This window comes from Cynocephalus volans, chromosome 1, assembly GCF_027409185.1.
Source record: "Cynocephalus volans isolate mCynVol1 chromosome 1, mCynVol1.pri, whole genome shotgun sequence".
In the NCBI taxonomy this organism is placed as follows: Eukaryota; Metazoa; Chordata; class Mammalia; order Dermoptera; family Cynocephalidae; genus Cynocephalus; species Cynocephalus volans.
The window spans coordinates 245917129-245942041 of record NC_084460.1 but is presented as its reverse complement, the minus strand read 5'-3'; the positions used below and the strand labels follow the sequence as shown (position 1 = coordinate 245942041).

The 24913-nt window shown below is 38.9% G+C and overlaps 1 protein-coding gene across 22 annotated transcripts in view; it reads left to right on the top strand.

Moving 5' to 3' along the window:
* TTN (titin) overlaps nt 1–24913 on the top strand; it is a 268315-nt gene that overhangs the window by 62755 nt on the left and 180647 nt on the right. For all 22 annotated transcript variants that reach the window (XM_063115514.1, XM_063115619.1, XM_063115522.1 and 19 more), the window contains exons 45-80: nt 5670–5948; nt 7576–8139; nt 8646–8927; nt 9028–9306; nt 9745–10023; nt 10121–10399; nt 10519–10806; nt 10918–11196; nt 11289–11570; nt 11665–11943; nt 12109–12387; nt 12490–12768; nt 12890–13177; nt 13300–13578; nt 13709–13990; nt 14091–14369; nt 14491–14769; nt 14882–15160; nt 15263–15550; nt 15797–16075; nt 16302–16583; nt 17609–17887; nt 18008–18289; nt 19065–19343; nt 19457–19744; nt 19903–20181; nt 20268–20546; nt 20655–20933; nt 21052–21339; nt 21461–21748; nt 22327–22608; nt 22894–23172; nt 23294–23575; nt 23721–23999; nt 24095–24382; nt 24556–24834. In XM_063115514.1, the coding sequence (XP_062971584.1) occupies nt 5670–5948; nt 7576–8139; nt 8646–8927; nt 9028–9306; nt 9745–10023; nt 10121–10399; nt 10519–10806; nt 10918–11196; nt 11289–11570; nt 11665–11943; nt 12109–12387; nt 12490–12768; nt 12890–13177; nt 13300–13578; nt 13709–13990; nt 14091–14369; nt 14491–14769; nt 14882–15160; nt 15263–15550; nt 15797–16075; nt 16302–16583; nt 17609–17887; nt 18008–18289; nt 19065–19343; nt 19457–19744; nt 19903–20181; nt 20268–20546; nt 20655–20933; nt 21052–21339; nt 21461–21748; nt 22327–22608; nt 22894–23172; nt 23294–23575; nt 23721–23999; nt 24095–24382; nt 24556–24834 (10413 nt within the window). The remainder of the gene's footprint in view (nt 1–5669; nt 5949–7575; nt 8140–8645; nt 8928–9027; nt 9307–9744; nt 10024–10120; nt 10400–10518; nt 10807–10917; nt 11197–11288; nt 11571–11664; nt 11944–12108; nt 12388–12489; nt 12769–12889; nt 13178–13299; nt 13579–13708; nt 13991–14090; nt 14370–14490; nt 14770–14881; nt 15161–15262; nt 15551–15796; nt 16076–16301; nt 16584–17608; nt 17888–18007; nt 18290–19064; nt 19344–19456; nt 19745–19902; nt 20182–20267; nt 20547–20654; nt 20934–21051; nt 21340–21460; nt 21749–22326; nt 22609–22893; nt 23173–23293; nt 23576–23720; nt 24000–24094; nt 24383–24555; nt 24835–24913) is intronic.

Genomic DNA, 24913 nt, shown 5'->3' with positions numbered 1-24913 from the left:
ATAGGCAGAGAAAGCAATCAGGCTTCCCCTGCCCCCACCCAAAAGAATTTTGATATATTTGTTTTGAGTCACCATAACTCATCAAGATAGCTATGCTATTGCGGAACAATCATTTCTGTTTCAAACATTGAGCATACAATATCTGTGATAATAATTATAGAGACATACTATATTGCATCACAAATCCCTGAAATAAAATTAATTCTATAGTTTAGGAACTTAAGGGTTTATTCTACTCTTAGTCACATAATGGATGTTAAAAATTAATTAGAAATTCAGGTCATAACAAACATGACAAGCACACTTTAGCCAAACATTATACAGCATAGCAACAGTTCAAACCTTGTTTTTTAAAGAAAGAAAAAAAGAATAAAAGAAAAGAAAAAGAAAAATGTTTTGATGCCTTATTGGATTTTCAGGAAAGGCTGAAAAAAATACACTTTTATTCACATAAGAAAGAGGGCTTTATTTGATTTTGCTCATTAGAATTCTGTTTATCTCAAATAAATTGAACTTTAGGATATGTGGAATAACAATGACTGAATAAAGAAAAATAAGCCTTGTCCACACTTGGCTTACTTATTAATTGTTGTAGATAATTTGATGGAATTTTTTATTTTCTGACTCGATGGCACATAACTTAAAAGCCTGAAATATTAATTTCTCTGATGCTGTATACAGAATTCACTGTGTTCCATATAGTTGAATTTAGACATGATTATTAGCTGCTACTACTATCTGTAACTTTTAATTACACCTTTCATGTTTCAGCTCATTTGAATTTTGCTTATTATCTTTTTCATGGTTAATACACCTTGTTTTGAAGTAAGGGAAAACATCTGAAAATATTTCAACATATTAGTGAGTAGGGATGTTTTAGCTATTTTCACATTCATTCCCTTTACAGATATTTCAGGAGTTCAAGTGAAGAGAAAGCTGACATGAGTAAGACAGTACAGGTACATGTAAAGTGGTCAACATTAGTACGTGAAATTAATCAATAATTTTATGGCTTACTAATTGCAATAATAAATAACTGAGTATGCATTCTACATGATGTAGATCAGTTTTATCAATATATTTATAGCCAACAGACGCTTGAGTCCTGTCTTCTGAAGCGTGTATGCTAGAGCAAAAAGGAATCAAGGCTTAAGGCTATTCCTTGTGATGCAAGTGAAGTGAACTAAGAAAATATAAAACTGCTTTTTGGTAAGGCAATGATATATAAAACTGCTTTTTGGTAAGGCAATGAAACTACTTTTAACAGGGCTGCTGTAGATACCTAACAGATTGAATGAAAAATCTAATTCGTTGTTATCAAATTACATATCTTTTATCCTGTCATTTATGATACTGTTTAAAGAGTACCTGTTATTCACTGCTATATTTTCTGTTCAATAATGCTCTGTAGGTTTTGCTTACACAATAAAATACAATCAAATTTTTAACTTCAAAGTCGTTTTCTCTTATTTCTGATTCTTCTATTTTCTTGACTAACGCATTACTATAAAAGCTTTGTTGAAGTAATACGGCAACTTATACAGGTGAAAGAAAACCTGCATTTCTCTTAACTGAAAACAGTGGGTCTCTTATAAACCCAAATTAAACATTTCCTGTACTCCCTTATTTTTAATAATGGCTTTTGTTTTTAGTAACTAGAATATAGATGTTTTATTTTGAAAATAATCAGTCTTAAGTTAACAATGAAGATCATACTTAAACTAAAGAAAGTCCTAAATGAATACAACATTTCTGGATCTTTTTGGAAGTTGACTTAAATAATCCTGGATTCTTTTATTATAAATATTTAGCTAGCATTTTTTCAAACTTTAGAATTGGAATTATATTACAAGGAACACTCATAAGAACATCTTTAAAATTTATAAACTCTAATACAAATGAAGTGGACTAAAAATTGCATTTGTACAGTATCTATAACTGTATGATTTTATAAGCTAAGAAAAATGTAGAAATGTTCTTTTTGGTAAATAAATCTCAGAATAATCTAATGATTCCAGGAATAAAGCTTAAGGCCATCGCTGGTGCCTAATTCTTTGACTTCTTTTTTGTTAAATAAAATTTTATGGTAAAATAATAATCATTTTTCCCCACACAGAGTTTTCTAGTTCTCTTCTGTCTGCTGAGGAAGAAGGACTTCAAACCTATAGCTCTGACCTTCGGTTATCTAATGTAAATGAAACACTTGAACTTTTGTCTGAACCTCCAGTTCGTTCAACTAAATTTGATTCCAAAACAGAAGGCAGTGTTCCAATTTTCATCAAAGAGGTGTCAAATGCTGAAGTAACCATAGGAGATGTGGCTACATTGTCTGTTACTGTCATTGGCATTCCCAAGCCTAAAATTCAGTGGTTTTTTAATGGAGTAATGTTAACCTCTTCTGCTGACTACAAATTTGTTTTTGACGGTTATGATCACAGCCTGATCATTCTGTTCACCAAATTTGAGGATGAGGGAGAGTATACATGTATGGCCAGTAATGAGCATGGAAAGACAATATGTAGTGCCTACCTAAAAATAAATTCCAAAGCCAAGGGACACAAAGAGACAGAAACAGAATCAGCAGTGGAGAAAAGTCTGGCAAAGCTTGAAGGTCCTTGTCCTCCTTACTTCCTTAAGGAGTTAACATCAATTCGCTGTGCTCAAGGGCTCCCTGCCATCTTTGAGTACGCAGTGGTTGGAGAGCCTGCCCCTACTGTTTTGTGGTTCAAAGAAAATAAGCAGCTTTGCACCAATGTTTATTATACTATCATTCATAATCCTGATGGTTCTGGGACATTCATTGTCAATGACCCTCAGGGGGAAGATAGTGGTCTCTATGTTTGCAAAGCAGAGAACATGTGGGGTGAGTGCAACTGTGCAGCAGAGCTGCTTGTGCTTCTGGAAGACACAGACATGTCTGACACCCCCTGGAAAGCAAAGTCCACACCAGAGGCTCCTGAAGGTTTTCCACAGATGTCCTTAAAGGGCCCTGCAGTTGAGACATTTGACTCAGAGCAGAAAATTGCAGCTTTTGTAAAGGACACCACTTTGAAACCTACTTTGATTGCAGAAGAAAAGCAGCAGCTTTCTTATGAGCATATTGTTAAAACCAGTGAACTGAGTAGTCAAGTGACTTTAGAAGCTCAGCAATTCCATTCCACAGTCATACTGGAGCACGACATGCCTGCTCCTGAAAGCAACAGGGAACTGCCTTCCGTAAGTGGCACTGTTCATGCCCAGCCTATCAAGGAACCACCCCCCAATTTACAGCTGCAGATTGTCCAGGCCCAGAAAACCCTTTCCAAAGAAGATATTCTAATGCTTCAAGAACCTGCATCACAAGTAGCTCTATCAGATACTGAAAAAGTATTCCCAAGTACTGTATCCATAGAACAAATTAGTTCATTAACAGGCGAGCCTCCGAAAACTTTATTAGCTGAAACTGAAGGGAGTTATCCACAATCTTCAATAAAACCTCTAGCACATTCCTATCCAACCTCTGTGGCTGAGGAAGTACTTTTACCAAAAGAAAAGACAGTATCTGAAGTGGACGAAGAGCAAAGAGTGACTCTTCAAAAGCAAGAGACACAAAGTGCTCTTGTCCTGAGTCAGAGCTTAGCAGAGGGCCACGTGGAAAGTTTCAAGGGTCCTGACATCGTGATCTCTAAGGTAAACTATGAGCCTCAGTTCCTTTCAGAACATGTGTGCACAGAAGAAGGTGAAATCTTGATGGAGAGTGCAAACCAACTAGAAAGTGCAGGGCAGGATTTTGCAATCAGGATTGAAGAGGGCAAGTCTTTAAGGTTTCCACTAGCACTTGAGGAAAAGCAGGTGCTGCTCAAGGAAGAGCATTCTGAGGACACGGCAGTGCCCCCGAACCAAACTACCGAGTACACAACAGAGCCTGTGGCAATGAAGGCAGCACAGCAGGTACAGAGAAGTGACATTCTTTCTAAGGAAAGTTTGCTTCCTGGCATTCCAGAAGAGCAACGATTAAACCTGAAAACTCAGATCTTCAAGGCTTTGCAAGCAGCAGTGGCCAGTGAGCAACCGAGTCTTTTCTCTGAGTGGTTAAGAGATATTGAAAAGGTGGAGGTCAAGGCCATAAACTTCACCCTAGAGCCAAAATACATCATGTGCACCTACCTTATTACCTCAGTGAAGTCTCTAACAGAAGAATTAACCATCGCCATTGAAGGTATCGATCCTCAAATGGCTAACCTGAAAACTGAACTTAAGGATGCTTTATGCTCTATTATATGTGAGGAAATAAACATCTTAACAGCTGAGGATCCTAGAATTCAGAAAGGAGCCAAAACAGGTTTACAGGAAGAAATCGATTCTTTTTCAGAGTTACAGGCTGTTGAAGCAATCACTGAACCAGAAGTTGAATCTAAATATCTTGTCTCAACAGAAGAGGTCAGTTATTTTCCTGTGGAAAGTCAGGTCAAAGATGTGGATACCACAACTGTCACTGATGGGGTTGTTTCAGCTGCTATCTCTGATGAAAAACAGGATGAGATGCTGAAACCATCAGAGGAAAAAGAGAAGTCCTCTGCAACTGGTTCTGAGGAGGTTGGTAGAGTAAAGATAAAGGAAGCTGAGGGCACCATAACCAAAGAGGATGTCCCTGTGATACATGTGCCCTTAGTGGACACCATTTCTGAGGAAGGTGACATTGTGTACCTCACATCATCCATAACAAATGCTAAGGAGGTGAATTGGTATTTTGAGAGTCAACTGGTTCCTTCAGATGAAAAGTTCAAGTGTTTACAAGATCAAAATACATATACGCTAGTAATCGGCAAAGTAAATAGAGAAGACCACCAAGGAGAGTATGTCTGTGAGGCCTTGAATGACAACGGAAAAACAGCAACATCAGCGAAACTCACTGTAGTCAAAAGAGGTTGGATTTTAAGGATTAAATGGATCAAATTCTAACATCCACTGGATTATAATAATTTAGTTTTTCAGCACTGAATTTTCACTTATCTGCCACTTCCAGGGTGCAATTTATTTCGAGTAAGAATGAAATGACAGACACAATCATGGTTATAAACTCATCTTTTCTCTTCCTACCTTGTTGGGTAGTATCTAAAGTATTTATTCTTAAAATAAAACATTTTAATCTTTTATAATACCAGTAAATATGCTTTTTCATTTATTTGTATATGAAAATACTTTAATAATGTGTAATAAGCTATCAGTGAACACCTAGCCACTATAAAATCACCAGTCTATCCCTAAATTCAAAATAACCATGATTAGTTGTCTGTGTTTCTTGTTTCTATTTCTTTTTCACTGTTGTTTCACTTCATCACTTTATTTAGCATATCATGTTTTTTCACACTATTTTCAGTGTTCCTAGTGAGCATGGTATATTTAAAGAATGTATCATGTTGTTATGCATGTAAGCCAATAGCATCACATTTTAATAATTTTTCCACAATTCACTGCAAAGTAATGATTGAATATGTTAAACACTGCTTAGTGTCTTCTTTGCCTTCCATGACCTTTCTCGTTTTCCAATCACTTGTCTTAAACTGCTGCAATCTGTCTCACCAATTTCAACTGTTTTACTTCGTTAACAGCACAAAAGTTAGAAGAAAAAGAAAAATGTGGAATGCCTGATAAGGAGGCATCCTAATGGACTCTGCTTCCCTTTGCAGCTGCTCCAGTGATCAAGAGGAGAATCGAGCCCTTGGAAGTAGCTCTGGGACACCTAGCCAAATTCACCTGTGAGATCCAAAGTGCCCCCAATGTCCGGTTCCAGTGGTTTAAAGCTGGCCGAGAAATTTATGAGAGTGACAAGTGTTCTATTCGATCTTCACGTTACGTCTCCAGCCTGGAAATCCTGAGAACCCAGGTTGTTGACTGTGGCGAGTACACCTGCAAAGCTTCCAATGAGTATGGCAGTGTCAGCTGTACAGCCACACTAACTGTGACAGGTAAATGCCATACATTGGCATAGATGTTGTCACCTCATTTCATATCGTTGCCGATTTTGCTTTTGCTTTACATACAGGTGGAAGGAAGCACTTGTCCTACCAACTGGAGAGACCAATAACCAAGATGGTAATGTGGTGGCTAGAGCCTATGTGGGACGAGAAATCATTATTTACAGTCATATTTCTAACAGCAGCCAAAGAAAGAATAGTTTAATATTTGAGAACAATGTTAAGTAATCGAATGAGACTGGCTTGACCCTTACTAGAAAATATTTCAGGACAGTTTGGTGCTACTAAAAAATAAATAATGTCTCAATGTATTTAATAATTTGGAATTAAATAACCAATTAAGAACAGAATTACAAACTGAAAAAGCCATCACACAAGACTAAAATTAAACAAATCCACATGTAAGATAGGGAGCTGGTACAGGACTGCAAACTAGGATTCTCACCCTATCACTAATTTAAAAATAAGACCAACCACACACAAATATCTGTTCTCAACTTCCAAATTGACACACAGGGTGAATTTCGAATAGTTAACGCTCATCAAATGCTTGAAATCCCTCATTAGAGAAAGAATTAGTAGCTTTGTCTTTCTTTCTCTCTTTCTTTCTCACTTTCTTCCTCCCAAAAGAAAGTGTGAGTCTGACCTATGGTTTGAGGACAAGGTTTTGGTGCAGTCAAATGCTCTGACTGCCAGGGTCTTTTTCAGTGAGAGCATCAGGGGGAAGGGCAGTGCAGCACATCTCTTTGACCTGGAAAAGATGGGGTTCCCTGTAGTTTCCTCTTCCCTACAACTTTTTGCATGTCAGAAAATCTCTGGGATTCTAAGAAACCCAGACCATGTTGACCAAACAAGTGGTTTTCACTTTATGGTCAAAATGCCTTTATGCAACCAAGTATGTGGCATTATTCTTAATGACACTTTGGAAGTCTCTTTACACAAATTACGCCAATCTAGTAATGGAACTGATATCTGAGCTTCAGATAATAAGAGGAAAGGACAAGTAGGATGGCTTTTTTTTTTAATCAGAAGGAAATGTTCCTAAACGCTTGCTTCAAAATGCACAATAGAAATGGGAAATTATTGTTATTAAATATTTTTACAAATTTGAAATGGCCTGGGGGATGCATTCAAAGTTAAAGCATTTAAGGACTTCTGGACGGTTGACATGAGGGTTAGAACGACTTTACTAACCTACTTCAATCTTCTTATCACTTAACATCCCTGCTCTTCAGAAGAATCAAGTACATTTTCTTTATCTTCCTTACCTGAATTCTGCAAATTAGAAGACTATGTATCAGCTGAATTGCTTATCAAATAATTCAAACAATCAATCAGTTACTAAAATGGGCAAACCTTTAGCAATGTTGCTTAATAAAGGAACATTTGTTCTTTCCTTTGACAGAGACACTTAAAATGATGTCTCGCTCCTCTAAAAAGAACACTCTCATCCTTTCCTTTGACAAATCTTTTGGTCTTACTAATGTGTTAACCTAGTTTAAACAATGTCTTATGTCTGCCTAGAGACATAACTCACCTTTCTCTATCTTGGAATATATAATTACAGCAAGAGCTTTGGTGGGGACTAAATGTAATACTGAAAACATTTCTTTTGCAGAGGCATATCCACCAACCTTTCTCTCCAGACCTAAGTCTCTTACGACTTTCGTGGGTAAGGCAGCCAAGTTCCTCTGCACAGTGTCAGGGACCCCTGTGATCGAAACCATTTGGCAGAAAGATGGTGCCGCCCTCTCACCTTCACCTAACCACAGGATTGCAGATGCAGAAAACAAACACATTTTAGAACTCTCAAATCTCACCATTCAAGATAGAGGAGTTTACTCTTGTAAAGCTTCTAACAAGTTTGGAGCAGACATCTGCCAAGCTGAGTTGATCGTAATTGACAAACCACATTTCATTAAAGAGTTAGAGCCTGTGCAATCAGCTGTCAATAAGAAGATCCATCTGGAATGCCAAGTAGACGAAGACAGGAAAGTCACAGTGATATGGAAAAAAGATGGGCAAAAACTCCCCCCTGGGAAAGACTACAAGATCATTTTTGAAGATAAAATAGCATCACTGGAAATTCCTCTGGCCAAACTAAAAGATTCAGGAACCTATGTCTGTACAGCGTCAAATGAGGCTGGAAGCAGCTCCTCCTCAGCAACAGTAACCGTCAGAGGTAAGGAACGCGTGTGTGTGTTTCTCACTTCCTTCTCTGAAAGGAAGCTTCAGTAGAAAAATCGCAAACCATGCAGGCAGTGCACTTTGTTTTTTAAATAATTTCATTCAGAAATGTTTTGCTTCGGGAAAGTCCTGGCATTGTTTGATTTTATTTTTTTAATCTTCAGAATTTACTTTCTTTTTTTTTTTTCTTTTAAAATTATGTCTGCCATTAATAAAACTTGCTTAAAATTTCTTCCAAGAACTCCAAATTTCTAGGCAATTCTTAATTATCTTCTTTTATAAAATTGCTCTTCATGCGGATATAGTTTGTTGTTGTTTTAAATCAAGAGACTGGGAATGTGAGAATGATGGAAAGCTATTGAAGCCATCACAGCTTTTTCAGAAATTTTGTGAAGATATTTTATGTGTGTTCTGTCTTTTCGTTGTATACGTCTACTTTTCTTTTGTGGAGTTTATGTTTCAGATATCTTTCCCTTTTTCTTTTTTGTAAACTTCATGTAGAGCCACCATCCTTTGTGAAGAAGGTGGATCCCTCTTATTTAATGCTCCCAGGTGAATCAGCGCGTCTCCACTGCAAGCTGAAAGGCTCACCTGTGATTCAGGTGACTTGGTTTAAAAATAACAAAGAACTCAGTGAAAGTAACACAGTCCGAATGTCTTTTGTCAATTCTGAGGCTGTACTCGATATTACGGATGTGAAAGTGGAAGACAGTGGGAATTACTCATGTGAAGCTGTGAATGACATTGGCAGCGATGGCTGCAGTACTGAGATAGTTATCAAAGGTTGGTTTACTGAGTTATAGTCCATTATTTTTCTGAGAAAAGGTTTTCTTTTTAGTTACTTGTAGCACATGACTTACACAATTCTTCCATGCTTTTGTAGAACCTCCTTCTTTCATCAAAACTCTTGAGCCTGCAGACATAGTAAGAGGAACCAACGCCCTACTTCAGTGTGAAATCTCAGGCACTGGACCATTTGAAATTAGCTGGTTCAAAGACAAGAAGCAAATTCGAAGTAGTAAAAAATATAGGTTGTTTTCTCAGAAGTCTGTTGTGTTTCTGGAGATCTTTTCTTTTAATAGTGCAGATGTTGGTGAATATGAATGTGTTGTTGCTAATGAAGTCGGGAAGTGTGGCTGCAGCGCAACACACTTATTAAAAGGTTAGTGCGTGAAACACTGATATCTCTTTCATACAAAATAGCTTTCTTAACCCATGGAAGGAAAACCGGTACTTTCTCCTCTTATCCTTCCCTATAGAATTTGCTCTGTCTTGGTTTGACCTAGGACCTAGGGAACAGAGTCAGTGGCTTTCACCCAGTCTTTGTCCTGAAATGAGTGTAAATATTTATACTCTGATCACAAAGGGGAATTATAATAATAAGCCATTTTGCCAACTGATAAACATTTATCTTCTATGTTTCTGTCTCTTGGATAGAATTGTAATTCTTCTTAAATTTTATTTCTTCTTCTCATTAACCAACACTATGAAATAATAGTATTGGACAAGATAAATATAATCTAGATAAAACTCTTAAATATAGATGTGTTGAAAATGTTTGGGAATTGATAAGTTTTGTACGCACTCTTTCTTTAACTAGAACCACCAACCTTTGTAAAGAAAGTAGATGATTTTACTGCACTATCAGGACAAACTGTTACCTTACAAGCTGCTGTGAGAGGGTCAGAACCCATTTCTGTCACATGGATGAAAGGACAAGAGGTCATTAAAGAAGATGGAAAAATCAAAATGAGCTTTTCCAATGGTGTTGCGGTCTTGATAATCCCTGATGTTCAGATTAGTTTTGGTGGCAAATACACGTGCCTGGCTGAAAATGAAGCCGGAAGCCAAACATCTGTTGGAGAATTAATAGTTAAAGGTTCGTATAGGAACATTTTAACTTTGGATTGCTATTTCCGTTTAAAGTGAAACCCTAATACACACTTAGGAATTCTAACCATTTAATACCATTGTAGAACCTGCCAAAATCATTGAGAGAGCAGAGCTGATTCAGGTGACAGCAGGAGACCCAGCCACACTGGAGTATACAGTTGCAGGCACCCCAGAACTCAAACCCAAGTGGTACAAAGATGGGAGACCCTTGGTGGCCAGTAAAAAGTACCGAATAAGTTTTAAAAACAATGTGGCCCAACTCAAATTTTATTCAGCTGAACTGCATGATAGTGGCCAATACACGTTCGAGATTTCCAATGAAGTAGGCAGCAGCTCCTGCGAGACAACGTTCACTGTATTAGGTTAGTATTCTTTGAAAACTATGTTGCATATTCCTTTAAAGCCAAACAAATGGCCAAAAATAAATCACTGAGCACTTTTTCCATGTTGATCTTCTTTTCCCTTCTTGTGCCATGAATAGATCGAGACATTGCTCCATTTTTTACCAAGCCCTTACGCAACGTGGATAGTGTTGTTAGCGGAACCTGCAGGCTGGACTGCAAAATCGCTGGCTCCCTCCCAATGAGGGTGTCCTGGTTTAAGGATGGTAAAGAAATAGCTTCTTCTGACAGATACAGAATAGCATTTGTGGAAGGCACAGCCTCTTTGGAGATCAGCAGAGTAGACGTGAATGATGCAGGGAATTTCACTTGTCGAGCCACAAATTCCGTCGGAAGCAAAGACAGCAGCGGAGCCCTGATTGTGCAAGGTTGGCTAGAGACTTTGCAATTCATTCTCGTTATAGACAATGTTCAGATTAAGAACACCTTAGATCGTACTTCTTAACTCTTTGGAATTCTTCTTTATGCCCCTTCTTCAGAACCACCCAGTTTTATAACTAAGCCTGGATCAAAGGATGTTCTGCCTGGCTCGGCAGTCTGCCTGAAGAGCACTTTCCAAGGGTCTACTCCACTCACAGTCCGATGGTTTAAGGGTGACAAAGAGCTGGTTTCTGGTGGAAGCTGTTATATTACCAAAGAAGCTTTAGAGAGTTCCCTGGAACTCTATGCAGTAAAAACTTCCGATTCAGGCACATACATGTGTAAAGTCAGCAACGTCGCTGGAGGAGTGGAATGCAGTTTAAACTTATTTGTAAAAGGTTTGCTTTGTTTTCTTGACGTCTTTGTGCTACCCTTGTTGTAGGTTCTTTCCTCTTTCTCATGTTTCTTAATAACTTCCTTCTTTCCACAGAACCTGCCACATTTGTTGAAAAGTTAGAGCCATCACAGCTGTTAAAAAAGGGAGATGCCACCCAGCTAGCCTGCAAAGTAACTGGTACTCCCCCAATTAAAATAACGTGGTTTGCAAATGATAGAGAAATTAAGGAGAGCAGCAAACACAAAATGTCTTTTGTGGAGTCCACTGCGGTTCTAAGACTCACAGATGTTGCTGTCGAAGACAGTGGTGAATATATGTGTGAGGCTCAAAATGAGGCCGGCAGTGACCACTGCAGCAGCATTATAATAGTCAAAGGTTCGTAATCACATTCCCTCTTGTGTTACGAAAGTTATGGCCCATAGCACAGACCTCTCCCCCATTAACTCAAATCGTTCCCTTTCCACTGTAGAGTCACCTTATTTTACCAAGGAATTCAAGCCAATTGAAGTGTTGAAGGAGTATGATGTCATGTTGTTGGCCGAGGTGGCAGGCACACCTCCCTTTGAGATCACTTGGTTCAAAGACAACACAACCCTGAGAAGTGGTAGGAAGTATAAAACCTTCATTCAGGATCAGCTGGTTAGCCTGCAGATCCTCAAGTTTGTAGCTACAGATGCTGGTGAATATCAGTGTCGGGTGACCAATGAGGTGGGCAGCAGCACCTGCAGTGCCAGGGTGACTTTAAGAGGTCAGTGTTGGTTCCAGTGATGGACTGGCTCTTCTGCAGAGTCAATTTATTATTATTATTATTTATTATTATTATTATTATTATTATTATTATTATTATTATTATTATCAAAAAGCCTTTTTTGCTAGGAGGCTCGTATTGACTGAGAATTCATTCTTCTGTTAGAACCCCCATCCTTTGTAAAGAGGATCGAGAGTACCAGCTCCCTCCGAGGAGGCACAGCTGCCTTCCAGGCCATTCTGAAGGGCTCCTTGCCAATCACGGTGACTTGGTTAAAAGACAATGATGAAATCACCGAAGATGATAATATAAGAATGACCTTTGAGAACAATGTGGCCAGTCTGTACCTCAGTGGCATTGAAGTCAAGCATGATGGGAAATATGTCTGTCAGGCCAAAAATGATGCAGGAATACAAAGATGTTCTGCATTACTCTCAGTAAAAGGTTGGTTCAGAAATTTTGCCTTGGATTTGAGGAAGAAATGCAGATGTAAGCCTTTCAGCAGAGCAATTCACAACCCCACATCTACCCTTTTGTTTTCTACAGAACCTGCAACAATCACTGAGGAAGCTGTGTCTATAGATGTCACCCAAGGAGACCCAGCCACTTTGCAGGTTAAATTTTCAGGGACTAAGGAGATTATAGCCAAATGGTTTAAGGATGGCCAAGAACTGACCCTGGGCCCAAAATATAAAATCAGTGTCACTGACACAGTCTCAATACTGAAGATTATTTCTACAGAAAAGAACGATAGTGGAGAATATACTTTTGAGGTCCAAAATGATGTTGGGAGAAGCAGCTGCAAGGCTAGAATTAATGTGTTAGGTTGGTATTGCTTTTCTACGGAGAGGAACTGGGCATTTCTATGCTCTTTCCTCTCTTATAATTTTAAAGAAAATAAAATTGGTAGATTAACCTAACTTTTTTTTTCTTTTTCATTGGATAGATCTTATCATACCTCCTTCATTCACCAAAAAGCTAAAGAAAATGGACAGCATTAAAGGGTCTTTTATTGACTTAGAATGTATAGTGGCTGGCTCACATCCCATAAGCATCCAATGGTTCAAAGATGACCAAGAAATATCAGCTAGTGAAAAATACAAATTCTCTTTTCATGACAATACTGCCTTTTTGGAAATCAGTCATCTGGAAGGTACAGACAGTGGGATATACACTTGTTCTGCCACCAATAAGGCAGGGCACAACCAGTGCAGTGGCCATCTGACAGTCAAAGGTTAGCAACTTTTATCACCACCTACCAAGAAACCACTCTTTCATTTCTTAATTCTCACTTTTACTGCTCAGTTCTAAAATAAATCTTCTTCTCTCCTTTTCCTTCTTTTTCTTTCACCCCAGAACCCCCTTACTTCATGGAAAAACCGCAGTCACAAGATGTCAATCCCAATACGAGGGTTCAGTTAAAGGCTCTTGTGGGTGGCACTGCACCCATGTCAATAAAGTGGTTTAAAGATAACAAAGAGTTGCACTCAGGAGCAGCTCGCTCGGTTTGGAAGGATGACACCTCCACCATTCTAGAGCTCTTTTCAGCCAAATCTGCTGACTCTGGAACCTACATTTGCCAACTAAGCAATGACGTTGGCTTAGCAACCAGTAAAGCCACTCTTTTTGTAAAAGGTCTGCTCCTCACTTTCCTGCTTGTCTAGATTTTCTTGTGGGAGGGAAGAGACTTAAGAAAGAAGTTTTGCTCATTTGCCTTTGTTTTAAAAAATGTTCAGCATCACACTTTCTTTTTCCCCATCTTTAGAACCTCCTCAATTCATTAAGAAGCCCAGTCCAGTATTAGTGCTGAGGAATGGACAATCAACCACATTTGAATGCCAAATAACAGGCACTCCTGAAATCAGAGTTTGTTGGTATTTGGATGGGAATGAAATAACAGCCATTAAGAAACATGGCATTTCCTTCATTGATGGTTTAGCCACTTTCCAAATTTCAAGTGCCAGGGTAGAAAACAGTGGGACTTATGTCTGTGAAGCTCGAAATGACGCAGGCACGGCAACCTGCAGCATTGAATTAAAAGTGAAAGGTTCGTGCCTGGAGTCTATTTTCCATTTTGGCTTGCTGCCTGGTAGGTTTCCAGTCTCCCCTTGAGTAAGCTCCTCTCTGTCTTCCTTTTGAATCTTTAGAGCCTCCCACCTTTATCAGGGAGCTGAAGCCTGCGGAGGTTGTGAAAGATAGTGACGTGGAGCTAGAATGTGAAGTTACGGGAACACCTCCATTTGAAGTCACCTGGCTGAAGAATAACAAGGAAATTCGAAGTGGCAAAAAATATACACTGATTGACAGAGTGTCAGTGTTTAACCTCCATATAACTAAGTGTGACCCTTCCGACACTGGTGACTACCAGTGCATTATAGCCAACGAAGGCGGCAGCTGCTCCTGCAGTACTAGAGTCACCCTGAAAGGTCGGTTACACACACAGAAGCAGGCTACCAAACAAAAATTCTGTAATGCTCTTTAACTTCATGATCATGGGTAGGAGTTCAAACATGTCTCTTCTTTTCGTGCTATCTTATTTAATCACAGAACCGCCTTCGTTCACTAAGAAGATAGAAAATGTCACTACTGTTTTGAAGAGTTCTGCCACCTTTCAGGGTACCGTGGCAGGCTCTCCCCCCATTTCTATAACCTGGCTCAAGGATGATCAGATTCTTGATGAAGATGATAATGTTCGAATTTCATTTGTGGACAACGTGGCTGCACTTCAAATCAGAAGTGTGGATAACGGACACAGTGGGAGATACACATGTCAAGCCAAGAATGAGTCAGGAGTCGAGAGGTGTTACGCTTTCCTTTTAGTGCAAGGTTTGTGAGCTGTTCTCTTTCAGAGTTAGTCTATGGAGACAATTTCATAAGTACATCTTGTCTTTTGTGGAAGTTTCAACCCAATTCATCCATATTTTAATTCTTACTACAGAACCTGCCCAAATCATAGAGAAAGCTAAATCGGTTGATGTTACTGAGAAAGACCCAGTGACCTTGGAATGTGTTGTGGCTGGAACACCAGAACTCAAAGTGAAATGGCTTAAAGATGGGAAACAAATTGTACCCAGTAGATATTTTTCAATGAGTTTTGAAAATAATGTGGCCAGTTTTAGGATTCAGTCAGTAATGAAGCAAGACGGTGGTCAGTATACTTTCAAGGTGGAAAATGACTTTGGAAGCAGTAGCTGTGACGCCTACCTGAGAGTGCTAGGTTTGTATCTTTGTCCCAGTCAGTTTTTCTTATTTATAGTACGTCCTTTGTAAACAAATTGTGACTGATTAATGTATGTGTTTTGCTGTTTGCATTGGACAGATCAAAGTATTCCTCCATCATTCACCAAAAAATTAACCAAAATGGATAAAGTTGTAGGCTCTTCTATTCATATGGAGTGCAAGGTTTCTGGCTCACTTCCTATTAGTGCTCAGTGGTTTAAAGATGGAAAAGAAATATCTACAAGTGCAAAATACAGACTTGTATGTCGTGAGAACACTGTGTCACTGGACGTTAATAATCTGGAATTAGAAGATACTGCAAATTACACATGCAGAGTGTCAAATGTAGCAGGAGACGATGCATGCAGTGGCATCTTAACTGTGAAAGGTTAGAATTTCTTTACTTCTTCTTGATTCTTCCTTGCAAATGCTTTAAAAATATATTACTCTTATCCTTGTATCCTTTAGAGCTAAAATCTCAATAATTCTGCTTCTTTACACACCTATTCATTGAGTTCAAGAAATATTTAGCCATTGTCTCTTTTCAGAGGTATTTTCTTATATGTCCGTAAAACTATTGAACTAATTCAACTACAAGGAATTGAATTAAATATATCTCTCTTAAAATCTGTAGAACCACCAAGCTTCCTAGTAAAACCTGAGCGACAACAAGCCATACCTGATTCTACAGTGGAATTTAAGGCCGTACTAAAAGGAACACCACCATTTAAAATAAAATGGTTTAAGGATGATGTGGAACTTGCCTCTGGACCTAAATGTTTCATTGGCTTGGAAGGGTCAACCAGCTTCTTAAATCTCTACTCAGTGGATGCTTCCAAGACTGGACAATATACTTGCCACGTTACCAATGATGTCGGTAGCGACTCTTGTACTACACTGTTGCTTGTGACAGGTGTGCAAGTTTAATTGTTTTATGTTTCTGTCTGACCCATGGGTCTGGTTCTTTCTGTACTCTGTTACAATCCATATAGCCAACCAAGAAAGTGCCATTCTTTCTAACGTAGGAGACTGTATTTGCCAGACATTGCTCATGTTTTTCTCTTCCCTGCATACTACCTAATTTAACTTTTGTAGTTCACTTCTTTTGCCTCATAATCTCCTCTTTCCTGACTCTCTAGAACCACCAAAGTTTGTAAAGAAATTAGAAGCATCCAAAATAGTGAAAGAAGGTGACTCTGCACGCCTCGAATGCAAGATAACTGGAACCCCAGAAATCAGAGTTGCATGGTACAGAAATGAACATGAGCTTCCAGCCAGTGATAAATACAGAATGACTTTCATTGACTCAGTGGCTGTCATACAGATGAACAATCTCAGTACTGAGGACAGTGGAGATTTCATTTGCGAGGCTCAGAATCCGGCTGGCAGCACAAGCTGCAGTACCAAGGTTATAGTAAAAGGTAGAAATCTCGCTCTTATGCTCCTCATTAACTGAAACCCACCTTCTTCTCCCCTGGGTATCACAGCTCTTCATTCTTTTACTGTCATTGTTAGTTTCCATTTGAGATCATAGAATATTTTCCCGAGCTAGTGTTATTTCCCTTTTTAGATGTTATTTCTTCTTAAGTTTTGCTTATGTGTAGCTAGTCATTCTGGGATATTTTTCCTAGTATTCCCATGCCATAACTCTGACCGCCTCAACACACTGGCCAAACATCAAATTTGATGTTTCAAAAATGCACAAAAAAGTGAAGTAAGCATTTAAAATTAATCTTTTGCCTTCAATTAACTTTCAAATATATTATCACCCTCACTATAATCTGTATCATTAATAACAAGGTATATTTACTACATATATGCAAGATGCAAGCAAGACAGGTTTTAACCCTACATTTTAAACAGGACATTTTTTTCCTCTCTCTCAACAACTAGTTCCTATCTTTTAAAGGTTTTATGACTATACCTTGGTGCAAATAGCATCAGTATTTTCTGCCATTTTCTAGCATTTTTTGTCACAAAGCCCAAGTTTGTCATGTTGTAAGGTAATTATTGCAATAATCATTTGCTGAAATGGAAGACTTAAACCACAGATGTTGTGATGACTTCCAAGTGTCTCAGTTGTACATCGTATACAAAAAATTTCATTCCTGAGGTCAGAATTTCATAGCTCATACAAATCATATTTATTATTATACTTGTTTGTTTACAACTTTTTTATCAATCATAGTAATCCAAGAGAAATTAGTAAGGTAGAATAGACAGGTTATTGAACTCAGTCATAATGTCTGGGTTCTCTACCCATCTAGCCGATTATCTTGTAAAGGTTAATGGCTTCTCTGAGGCTGTTATTACTCAGTAGTGATAGTGCTGGACACTACTTTCCCATTATAGTATCTTAAACCTTTCTTCCAATTTAAAAACAAAAACACATTTCATTTTATTGAATTAAGTAGCCCAATTTATGAGAAATTCTTGTTTTTTACAGAACCACCTGTTTTTAGCAGCTTTCCTCCTGTAGTAGAAACTCTTAAAAATACTGAAGTTAGTCTTGAATGTGAACTTTCGGGAACACCGCCATTTGTGGTGGTATGGTACAAAGACAAGCGGCAACTCCGAAGCAGCAAGAAATACAAGATCACATCCAAAAACTTCCACGCAAGTATTCACATTCTCAATGTTGAAACTTCAGACATCGGTGAATACCACTGCAAAGCACAGAATGAAGTGGGAAGTGATACTTGCGTTTGTACTGTACAGTTAAAAGGTAAGTATATTTCCTGCACGTGGCAGAAATGCCAGGAATGCGCAAAATGCTAACTTACTTTCTCTTTTCCATTATCTGAACAATCTTTTCAATGATCTCCATCCATCTTTCCCTGTTCAGAACCACCAAGGTTTGTCTCCAAACTGAACAGCCTCACCGTTGTAGCTGGGGAGCCTGCTGAGTTACAAGCAACCATCGAGGGTGCCCAGCCTATTTCTGTCCAGTGGCTTAAAGAGAAGGAAGAAGTGATCAGAGAAAGTGAAAACATCAGGATTACATTTGTAGAAAATGTTGCAACTCTGCAGTTTGCAAAAGCAGAACCAGCTAATGCTGGAAAGTATATCTGCCAAATCAAGAATGATGGTGGAATGAGGGAGAACATGGCCACACTGACTGTCTTAGGTTGGTACGATAGTCCCCTGACAGAAACTGGTGCCAGATGTTGGGATGAATTACTAAGGGTTCCTGGCAGAATCTCTTCTTCTGAATTTCTTCAAGAACTGTATTGATCCTTGCTTATTTGGAAGGTTTAGGGGAAAGACCTAATTGATCTTTCAAACACTCTTTTCAGTTTCTGTGATTCTAACAAAAATTAGCCATCTGTTTTACTGTTTACTTACTACTTTTTTTGATCAATTAGCACATGTAATCATGACTATCTTTTCTTTAAGCATGAAGCAGTTGGGAGCCCAGCACATGCTGCAGGGAAATTTTGCTACCAAAGTACTAGTTGTTAAAGCTGGCAAGATCTCCAAGGATCCACCTGTGAAAGGAAACACTTGCACTTTCTTCTTTGGGCATATTAGATTTCAATTTAGTGATTGTTTAGATAACAACTTCCAAAAAATTGTCTTCAGCACCTTAAAGTAGAGCAAAAATACCAAGTAATTCATAGCAACATGTAGCCTTTGCTGTAAAGAGGATCAAGTGAAAATTAGTACACATTATCTAATGTACATTGTCTAAATTGTTTCAGAGTTGACTAGTGCATAAACATACATATCTTAATAATAACTGCTTTAATTTTGACTGCATGTAAGAATGGAATCACACTTTAGAGTCAAGAATAGACAGAACCTTAACTGTCTCATTGGGAAACACAATCTTAGTGAGTTTGATAGCGGAGACATAGTAAAGGTCCCAGACTTTAACAGATGGATGTCACGTTTTATTTCAGAACCCGCGGTCATTGTTGAGAAGGCAGGACCAATGACAGTGACTGTAGGAGACATGTGCACTCTGGAGTGTAAGGTGGCTGGCACTCCGGAACTCTCAGTTGAATGGTATAAGGATGGAAAGCTGTTGACCAGCAGCCAAAAACACAAATTTAGCTTCTACAACAAAATCTCTTCCTTAAAGATTCTCTCTGTTGAAAGGCAAGATGCAGGCACATACACTTTCCAGGTTCAAAATAATGTTGGAAAAAGCAGCTGCACAGCTGTGGTTGATGTCTCAGGTTAGTTCTGATATTTTACTCTGGTTGCTTGTGCAAGTTTCTTTTACAAGTTTTCTTCTTTCAAGTCTCTTCTGTTTTTTCAAATCATGAATCTCTTGCCTTTCCTCACACAGACCGAATGGTTCCTCCCTCTTTCACACGAAGACTGAAAAATACTGGTGGGGTGCTAGGTACCTCTTGCATCTTGGAGTGCAAGGTAGCTGGATCATCGCCTATCTCTGTTGCCTGGTTTCATGAGAAAACGAAAATTGTCAGTGGAGCTAAGTACCAAACCACATTTTCAGATAATGTCTGCACGTTGCAGTTGAATTCTCTGGACTCATCAGATATGGGCCATTACACATGTGTGGCTGCTAATGTCGCTGGGTCTGATGAATGCCGTGCAGTGTTAACTGTACAAGGTCAGTGTTAGTCAAATTTGTAAGGAATTTCTTACAAATTCCTCTTTGGGTGCACACCCAAGTCAACACACATTCAAATGTGCTCTTATCTTTTATTCAAAATTGCAACTAAATCTGAAGCTTAAAGGATCTTTTAATTGTCTTCCATGTCTATATAGAACCACCATCTTTTGTGAAAGAACCTGAACCTTTGGAAGTACTACCAGGCAAAAATGTAACTTTCACAAGTGTTATTAGAGGAACTCCTCCATTCAAGGTTGGCTGGTTCAGAGGTGCCAGAGAACTGGTGAAGGGAGACTGGTGCAACATCTATTTTGAAGACACTGTGGCAGAGCTGGAATTATTTAATATCAACATATCTCAGAGTGGGGAATATACCTGTGTGGTTTCTAATGATGCTGGCCAAACGTCCTGCACTACTCGTCTCTTTGTAAAAGGTTTGCTGCATTCCCCTGCCTATTCTTCTACACAGAGAGCTTAGTGTTTGTATTGTGTTTAACTGCTGTGCTTTGTCATTTACCAGAACCAGCTACATTTGTGAAGAAATTAAGTGATCACTCTGTAGAACCAGGGAAGTCCATAATTCTCGAGAGCACCTACACTGGAACACTTCCAATTTCAGTCACCTGGAAAAAGAATGGTTTTAACCTAACTCCATCTGAAAAATGCAACATAATCACAACAGAGAAAACTTGCATCCTGGAAATTCTGAATAGCACAAAAGGAGACGCAGGGCAGTATTCTTGCGAGATTGAAAATGAGGCGGGAAGGGATGTTTGTGAAGCTCTGGTATCTACATTAGGTGTGTTGTCTTATTCTGTCTTAAATGATTTGCATTCATGTAACATGTAGCATGGTTTGTTTGATTTTCTTTCGTTCTGTTTTCTGATGGTGAGCCTTTCTTCTTTAGAACCACCTTATTTTGTTATGGAACTGGAACCTCTGGAGGCATCAGTCGGAGATTCAGTTTCTCTACAATGCCAAGTTGCTGGGACACCAGAAATTACAGTGTCTTGGTACAAAGGAGACACCAAGTTACGGCCAACTCCAGAATACAGGACCTACTTTACAAACAATGTGGCCACTCTTGTTTTTAATAAAGTGAATATCAATGACAGTGGAGAATACACATGTAAAGCAGAAAATAGTATAGGAACTGCTTCTTCTAAGACTGTCTTCAGAATTCAAGGTGATGATATTAGTTTAGAAATATGGAAGTTTCTTTTTTTCTTATCTTAACTCTTATCTTTATGGGGAAATTTTCATTTCATGTACTAATGCCTCAAGTGTTACTTGCCTTCCCACAGAGCGCCAGCTCCCACCTTCCTTTGCAAGACAATTAAAGGACGTTGAGCAAACTGTTGGGTTACCGGTTACACTCACTTGTCGATTAAATGGCTCCGCACCCATCCAAGTGAGCTGGTATAGAGATGGAGTACTTTTAAGAGATGACGAAAATCTGCAGACATCGTTCATAGATAATGTGGCAACTTTAAAAATTTTGCAAACTGACTTGAGTCACTCTGGCCAGTACTCTTGCTCGGCTTCCAATCCACTTGGAACAGCATCTTCTAGTGCTAGACTGACAGCAAGAGGTTTGTTCCCATGTCAATCTTTCTCTTTGCAAACCATGACTTTTTATTTCATTGTCAAATTACAAAAGGCCAATGGAAAAAAGCAAAAAAATATACATTGCTTTTTCTTCTCATCTTCCAGAACCTAAGAAATCTCCCTTCTTTGACATCAAGCCTGTATCTATAGATGTTATTGCTGGAGAAAGTGCTGATTTTGAGTGTCATGTTACTGGTGCTCAACCAATGCGAATCACTTGGTCAAAAGATAACAAGGAGATCCGTCCTGGAGGAAACTATACAATCACATGTGTGGGAAACACTCCCCACTTGAGAATTCTTAAAGTAGGCAAAGGAGACTCCGGTCAATATACTTGCCAAGCAACCAACGACGTTGGCAAAGACATGTGCTCTGCTCAACTTAGTGTAAAAGGTATCATTACATGGCATTTGCCAGTATTTGTTCTTTACCACATTCGCATAATTGTCAAAGTTTCTTTAGTTTTTAAATGTTTGAGATAAACTAACTGGAACATGTCAGAATGTATACACGGGTGTTGGAGGCAACATTAGTCAAAGTTCTGTTTTCTCTTTATATTGTTTTTTAAGTTAGTGTAACTCTAAGTGTAATCAAAGAGTATTGTTTAATTGAAATTTGTTAAATGTTGTTTCAATTATCCATTCCCCGTTTGTCATTCTTTCACGTTATATGATGTTCTGATCTGTCCTTACTAAATTTTGATCAAATACGTCTATAATACATTAACTTATATGTTTTAGCTCATATATTCAAACTGCAAAAATAAATGTATCAACTAAATTCTCTTAAAAATAATAAAAGTTATTTAATAGAAAAGATAGCTTTTTTTTTTTTTTAACCACAAAATTCTCAGCAAATATATTCTTAATAATAAACCAGTTTGAATACGAACTTATGGGACTTTCAACTACAAAGATAAGCTATTTTGGCATGTAAATATCCCTTACTGACTTTTTTCTTTGGTTTGCTAGAACCTCCAAAGTTTGTTAAGAAATTAGAACCTTCAAAAGTTGCAAAGCAGGGAGAATCCATCCAACTGGAATGTAAAATAAGTGGTTCCCCAGAAATCAAAGTTCTGTGGTTCCGGAATGACAGTGAACTACATGAAAGTTGGAAATACAACATGTCATTCATTAATTCCGTGGCACTGCTCACCATCAATGAAGCCAGTGCTGAGGACAGTGGGGACTACATCTGTGAAGCACATAATGGTGTTGGTGATGCCAGCTGCAGCACAGCACTGACAGTTAAAGGTTAGACACACTAAGCTTCTTTCTTTCTTCATTCTCTGATTTGGATTCCTTCGCAGCAATGTTATGTGTTCCAAAATAAAAAGGTTATTTATTTGCCTGAAAATCTTCAAGTAGTTTTTATGAATTGTCATATCTTGTGTCAGCATGCATTGTCGTATGGTCACAGCAGTCACTCTTAATGATTGTAGATTCTAAAATATTTTTTTTCCTTTTTAGTAAGCAGATGTTCTTTCTGTTCATCTTCTTTCTTTCTTTTTTTTTTTTCTTTTCTTTATCCTCGGGTAGCTCCTCCTGTGTTCACCCAGACGCCTCCTCCAGTAGGAGCCCTTAAAGGTTCTGATGTGATCCTCCAATGTGAAATTTCGGGCACTCCCCCATTTGAAGTAGTATGGGTTAAAGATCGAAAGCAAGTTCGAAGCAGCAGGAAATTTAAAGTCACTTCGAAAAATTTTGATACGAGTCTTCATATTCTTAACCTTGAAGCTGCAGATTTAGGAGAATATCACTGCAAAGCTACTAATGAGGTGGGAAGTGACACGTGTGTTTGCGCAGTCAAGTTCAAAGGTTTGTGTACAAGGCACATAAACATATGCCTCTTCCTCTTATCTTTTTCTTGCTTGACTAATAATTTATGTGGCTGTGATTCTCGTATTTTCTCTCTCTAACCGCAAATATCTTTCATTAGAACCTCCACGATTTGTGAAAAAGCTAAGTGACACCTCAACCCTTATTGGAGATCCTGTTGAGTTACGTGCTGTAGTGGAAGGTTTCCAGCCAATTTCTGTGGTCTGGCTGAAAGATAAAGGTGACGTCATCAGAGAGAGTGAAAACACTAGGATTTCATTCATTGATAACATTGCAACCCTCCAATTGGGGAGCCCAGAAGCATCTAATTCTGGAAAATATGTGTGCCAGATCAAGAACGATGCTGGAATGAGAGAATGTTCAGCAGTCTTGACTGTACTAGGTTAGTAGCAAAGTACAGCCTGAGAAAAAATCAAGTTAATTGACCCATGATCATTTCTGCAATTGCTCTTATACAATAAAATATTGATTACACACTGAGTTTAAAAGGTGACTTTGTTTTCAATGCAATATAATTCTCCTTTTAGAACCAGCCAGAATCATAGAGAAGCCAGAACCCATGACTGTCACTACTGGAAATCCTTTTGCTTTAGAGTGTGTAGTGACTGGAACACCAGAACTTTCAGCCAAGTGGTTCAAAGACGGAAGAGAATTATCTGCCGACAGCAAACATCACATTACATTCATCAATAAAGTGGCTTCCCTTAAAATCCCCTGTGCAGAAATGAGTGACAAGGGGTTATATAGCTTTGAAGTGAAAAACCATGTTGGCAAAAGTAACTGCACTGTATCTGTCCATGTTTCGGGTGAGTGGAATGAGGATTTTAGAATATACAATATTTCCTGGGGGAGGAGAGAATAAAACTTCCCTTTAAATGGAAAACTACCCTTCTCCACACAGATCGGGTCGTGCCTCCCTCCTTCATCCGCAAGCTGAAAGACCTGAACACCATCCTGGGGGCCTCGGTTGTTCTAGAGTGCCGGGTCTCTGGCTCAGCTCCGATTTCAGTTGGCTGGTTTCAGGATGGAAACGAGATCGTTAGTGGGCCCAGATGTCAATCCAGCTTTTTGGAAAACGTCTGTACTTTGAATCTGAGCTCACTGGAGCCTTCTGACACGGGCACGTACACGTGCGTGGCTGCCAACGTAGCTGGTTCCGATGAATGCTCAGCAGTTCTCACCGTCCAAGGTCAGTGTGCAAAGACAGGGCAGCGCTTCTCTGACGCCTCGTCCACCTGACTTCATGTCTGCCTTGCCTGGAAGTTCTTTATTCTGTCCTCATGTTTAGTCTTCGTTCCCTTTTCTTTAAGTAGAAAAGCATTTCTCACTTGGATTTCTTTTCTCTCCCCCTGGGATGTCTAGAACCACCGTCTTTTGAACAAATCCCTGATTCTGTGGAAGTTTTGCCCGGAATGAGCCTCACGTTCACCAGTGTCATTAGAGGCACTCCTCCCTTCAAGGTGAAGTGGTTTAAAGGCAGCAGGGAGCTGGTGCCAGGGGAGTCATGTGCCATCTCTCTAGAAGACTTCATCACAGAGCTGGAGTTGTTCGAGGTGGAGCCACTGCAGAGCGGAGACTATTCTTGCCTTGTTACCAATGATGCGGGCAGCGCTTCCTGTACCACACATCTTTTCGTGAAAGGTTTGCTCTGTTCTTCAAGTTGTGCATCCTTTAAAATTTTTTCTAAGTCTTCATTTGAAGATGTGAATTTTGCCCTCGT